The sequence below is a fragment of the Meles meles genome, chromosome 8 (assembly GCF_922984935.1).
Source record: "Meles meles chromosome 8, mMelMel3.1 paternal haplotype, whole genome shotgun sequence".
Lineage (NCBI taxonomy): Eukaryota > Metazoa > Chordata > Mammalia > Carnivora > Mustelidae > Meles > Meles meles.
This window is the reverse complement of record NC_060073.1, coordinates 14,973,153-14,978,796: the sequence shown is the minus strand read 5'-3', so window position 1 is coordinate 14,978,796 and position 5,644 is coordinate 14,973,153. Positions and strand designations below refer to the sequence as shown.

General features: G+C 35.5%; 1 protein-coding gene across 1 annotated transcript; it reads right to left on the bottom strand.

The window, feature by feature from the left end:
• Nucleotides 1–219: 219 nt before the first annotated feature.
• On the bottom strand, nt 220–732 carry LOC123948602 (olfactory receptor-like protein OLF1). Its single transcript, XM_046015805.1, has one exon. It carries the CDS (start codon nt 730–732, stop codon nt 220–222), a length of 513 nt encoding a protein of 170 aa, XP_045871761.1.
• Nucleotides 733–5,644: the final 4,912 nt, after the last annotated feature.

Sequence of the window (5,644 nt, the reverse complement as noted above, 5' to 3'; positions counted from 1 at the left end):
AGTTTCCAAATTACTTTGGTGTAGACTCTGTATAGAAGGTCAGCATCATACTATTGAACTAAACTTAAAAAAATGGATTTTATTTTGTATCATTGCTTCCATGATATCCCTGCTTCTCAGCATCTCATTGTACAACATACATTTTAATTAATGTGAACTATTATACAAAGATATATACCGTTTAAAGCGGTACAGGTATGATTCACAGTATGTGTTCAGTTAATCACCCAACAAAGGGGCAAAGGACGTGTGAACCAGGGAACTCATGTTACCTCCAATGTAGGACAAGGCAATCAACCATACACAGATGCCCCGAGACATCACAGCTGTATACAGCAAAGGGTTACAGATGGCGACATAGCGATCGTATGCCATGGCAGCCAAGATAAAGGATTCTGTATCAGCAAAAGCACAGAAAAAATAAAACTGTAGGGCACAGCCATAATAGGAGATAGATTTGTTTTCTGAGAGGAAATTGAACAGCATTTTGGGAACAATGACTGAGGAGTAACAGAGTTCTGCAAAGGAGAGGTTGCTGAGGAAAAAATACATAGGGGTCTGAAGGTGAGAATCGGTCCTGATTAACATCATCAGTCCAATGTTCCCTGTTAAGATCATACCATACAAGGTCAGAAACACGAGGAACAGGACAACCTGCAGTTCAGGGCATGTCGGGAATCCTAAGAGGATAAACTCAGTCACCAATGTGTAGTTTCCATCCATCCATTCCATTTTCTGTGTTGTCTTCTCTCTATGAGAATTCCAAAATCCTAAAATGGTACATGGAGGGAAAGAGAAAAACAGATACAATTGCATGGTTATTTTATTGCTACAACAAACAAGCAAGCAAATAAAGACTCCAACCCCAAACTCCCCTTCAAATATAAACCCTGAGGGATGTACTTCAGAATTTAGTAACCATTATATCCCATGGTCGCTAATTTTATCTCATTTGTTTGATAAATAATACTGTCTTCCATCGGATGGTTGGCTTCTGCATGTAGGGATCCGATTTTGCTTACTTTCTCATATCCAGATACAGCACAAGAGCTGGTTCAGGGGATTAAAGAAGTAATGATGGATTAATGGATAGACTGATGATGCTATGAAGAGAAGAAAAATGTACTTATTGCTAAACACAAATTGACTTTAGAGTATGCCTTAGAATAATAACTGGAGAGCAGTTTCCTCTTTCTTTCCAGGACTTAATAGATGGGGGCATGTTGTACTCTTGGAAGAGCAATCCTGGTCATTCTTTTTAATAAGAAGAAAAGTGATATCAATAAAGTGAAAACAAATGCCATTAAAATCAGCTGTGAGTATAGTTTTGACAGGAAAGGGTTTAGGGTGACTCCACAAATCCTATCAAGATAATAAGCCAAAATGGGATGGCTGGGTGGCTCAGCTGGTTAAGCAGCTGCCTTGGGCTCAGGTCATGATCTCCAGGATCATGATAGATAGAGCCCCAGGATAGAGCCCCGTATCAGATTCTCTGCTCTGTGGGGAGCCTGCTTCTCCTTCTCCCTCTGCCTCTCCCTCTGCTTGTGTTCTCTCTGTCTCTCAAATGAATAAATAAAATCTTTGAAAATAAAGATACTAAACCAAAATGATTAAATTAATAATTTCTCTATCTTTGGCATTTTATTAGAATTCTTGGCTTCTAGGGAGTGCCTGATGATTATTAGTTGACAGACTGAATAAAGTCAACAAAAAATTAGTAATAAGTTGGCTTCTAATTCAAAAATGTTACTGTATATGGCCTCCTCAATGATTATATGTTCTGTGCAAACAAAAATAGTTAGCTCCCATTTATTTTTATACTAGTATAAATCAGGACGTTGAGTCTAAAAATTCTGTCAATGCTTTCTTTGGGGATCTCAGAATTTTTTCCAGGCGTAGAGAACAATGGAGCTTGAGTTTGAAGTACAAAAAATTTCCTCTTAACCTTAAAATATGTACTTGGAAATACATAAAATAAGGAAAGTATTCAATGAGCTATGGTAATATTGCCAGGAAGGGGAGGGAGGGGGCAGAGTCATGGTTTAAATAGGGATGAGTATTAAGGAGGACACTTCTTGTTATGAGCACTGGGTGTTGTATGTAAGTGATGAATCACTAAATTCTACCCCTGAAACCAATATTGCACTGTATGTTAACTAGAATTTAAAGAAAAATATAAAAACTATAATTTGTTAAATTCTTCCCAAATGTATAACAAAACGATCTTATAGAAAATAAATTCCAAATTATCAGGTAGATGGCCATGCTTCAGTTCTCTTATCTGTAACAAAAAAGCTTATTTAAATCAAAAGTATTTTAGACCCTTGGAGAAGTTACATTAGAAAGAATGACCCTATGTCATTACTATGAGTACAATACTAACTGATGAATGTGATTTCTGAACCATTTAAACACGATTCAGTTGTTCTTGCTCTCAAATCCACAAAAGCCTGTTTTTGTACAATGAAAGCCAAATCTAGTAACCACAGAAGCCACTTACCAAGGAAGGAGCTGTTTTCCAATTACCTGTATGAATCATTTCATCAGCAGAACCAAGTACTTTTACATGCTTTCTCATGTCATTGGGGACCTAATAAATGAAGGATTGTCAACATGTTCATTTCCAAGGGCACCTAGAGAATAATTAACAGGTATTGTTATTGTGAATTATTTTTATTAAAAAATCAGTAATTATAATAGAAATCCTGGTAGTATTAATTTGAATAGGCAATTTACATTCTTAATAATATCGGGGTTCTTTGTAATGACATGTGGAATCCCAAAGGATAGTGGCGGTTCTATGGAAATAGTTCAAATATTTGAGAATCTATCATGATTTATTTTTTTTTCAAAAATTCTGTGGAAATTGCTCAAGAATTGTTACTTCTTATTAACACTACTGAAAATTGGCATTTTTTTCTCATGTCCTTAAATGCTGAGCACAGTAGAGGTTTCTGTAGAACCTGATTCCAGCAGGTGCTTTCTGAGAAGATGTGAGGACATACTGATGAGTATTGCCAGAAAGCATCAAAATGAGAGCAGAACCATCCCAGTTAGTGAGTACAAGCTCTCATCCACTAATTTGCCTTACATATGCAGTATTTGACAGTTTTACTACAACAATGATATTTAAGGGCTAGTGGTAATTAGTGAAATTCCACTAATTATATAATAAGCTCTTTTTTCACAGCATAAAATGGGTTTATTAATGACTCCTATTTGCAGAACCTTAGAGACAACCCTATTAAAACTAATAGCCAGTGTAAAAATCTATTTCAGGACTGAAAAAATGGCTCAGCCACCTTAGTTTAATTGTTTTTAAGGATGAGAGTTTCACAAATTCAATTCACTGCGGATGTTCTAACCATTGAAAAATTCCCTGTTATGGTGAACTCAGATCTGAATTTAGTTTTCTTCTTTATTTGAGGGGTGATCCATTTATATGCAAACCGTATTGAAATGATTTGTTTACTGACAGGGTTGGTTAGCTAAAAGTTAACAATTTAAGCAAAAATAAAGTCATTTTAGCAGAACATGGCTATACTGAGAATTTAACAATTAACAAAAAAACCTACTATAGGGGCACCTGTGTGGCTCAGTCAGTTTAGTGTCTGCCTTTGGCTCAGGTTATCTCAGGGTCCTGGGATTTACCCCCTCAGAAGCCCTGTTTCTCCCTCTCCCTCTGCCTGCCCTCCCCCTGATTGTACTCTCTCTCTCTCTCTGTCTGTCAAATAAATAAATAAAATCTTGAAAAAAATTTGCTGTAAAAAAATAAAAAAAGTTTTTAAAAAATTTACTGTGATAATGATGGTATGAAAAAAATTTTAAATGTTTTAAAATTTAATAATTTTAGAGAAACTAATCTCTGTATAATTTTACATTTTAAGAGGCAATTATTTAGAATGTCATTCATTAAATGATAAAAATACCCATTCTCTTTCCCTCTTTCTATTCTTAAAGAAGAGGTTGATGACCTAACACCAATTGAGTGATCTATTTGAACCCACAGGCAGAGGTCCAAGCCGTTAAGATTGTTGTAAAATGTAGCAGTAACATTCCTCTGCAGCAAAACTTTTGGAATCTCTACATAATTCCTGGGATTTTGCACCACTCTTAATGATGATTCTAAAGGCCCTGCCATAGTATTCAAGAGAGCTGGAAGGCAAGGTGAGATGGAGAGAACTTGTCTTGTACTGATAAGCTAATTGTACTCACTATTCAAGGGTTCTAGAAAAACATAGTTGTTAGGCAAATAGATACAGTTGAAATTTAACTTTGTAACATCAGATCAGCTGGTAGATAACAAGTATAATATTGGCTGTTAGTTTTAGATATTAGTTTACAACTAAAAGCACTGCAGGTGATATTACTTTGCTGCATCTGATTTTATATTATCTGATATCAGAAAATTACACAGGACTTCGTAAGCAGCTGATCAGATATCTTCCATGTAGGAAATACTGAGAGAAGAAAGAGATACTGTATTTGCATAACTCAATAATCTCTGTCATTCCCTGTAAAATTAAAAACAAAAAAACAACCTTCCATTTGAGGTAGGATGTGATCACTCATGGTTGTTTTTTGCTTCCATTGATAACTTCTTGGGGGGGGAAGGGTATATTAAAAGTAACATATAGACTAGACACTATCCTCATACTTAACCTGGAAAAGAAGAATTAAAGCAATACCTTAACATTTACCGTAAGATGACTTAGCTATCCCTCTGTTTTTATTAGCATGACTAAATTTATCTAAGAGTTTTGCAAATGTTTTGGTTGCTCTTTACAAAAATTTCCTCAGCAACCCATAGACTCTTCAATGGAAAACATCAACAGTTTACTCCTCAAATTCTTTGGATCCCTTGCCACAAAAATCCTTTCTTTGTTTCCACCAACCTAAAATAATATCTCTTGATCTCTAGCCAATCCTATCAAACTCTAGCTTCAAAAGATCTGCCTTAAAACCAAACTTCCAGGTCTTAATAAATTCTCTTCTGGCTTCCCCTTCCCTGCAGAAACATTGAAATCTCTGGGAGATGGTGTTCTCTGTTATTAAGGCAAGCTGTAAACTCAGCGTAGTCTTATCAGCTGTTTACTTTGGTGTTATATGAGGAAGTCACCTTTTGCATCATATTTAGAAACTCATCATTATGGACTAGAGAACCTTCAAGAAAGGTTATACCTATTTAGAGGTGAGCTGAAAATTTACAGCTGTCCCTGTAGGAATTTATCAAGTATGAATATGGGTAAGAGACTGAGAATATCGGCGTTCCTAGAACTTTCAGCAGTAACAAAGTTCTGGAATACCAAAACTTGAGATGTGAGGAGCCTCAAACAAATGGTAGATTTTCTATTCGAGACATTTTCTAAATTCAAAGCTTCAGCATGTGATAGACAAAAAGCACTAAAAATTTCGGAAAAACAAAGTGTAATGTCTCCCAATTTCTTAGTGCTTAGAATACAAAACCTGCTATAAATTTGGGTTCGGAGAAAATTTTAAAAAAGTATAAAACCCTAAAGGGATTTCTCATTTGACCTCACAATCAGAAACCACATTTCCCTGAGAATCTAATCTGAGAATACAGGTATGGTTCCTGAAACAGGGCTTTAGTTGGACTCAAAACAAATGAACAAACAAAAAAACT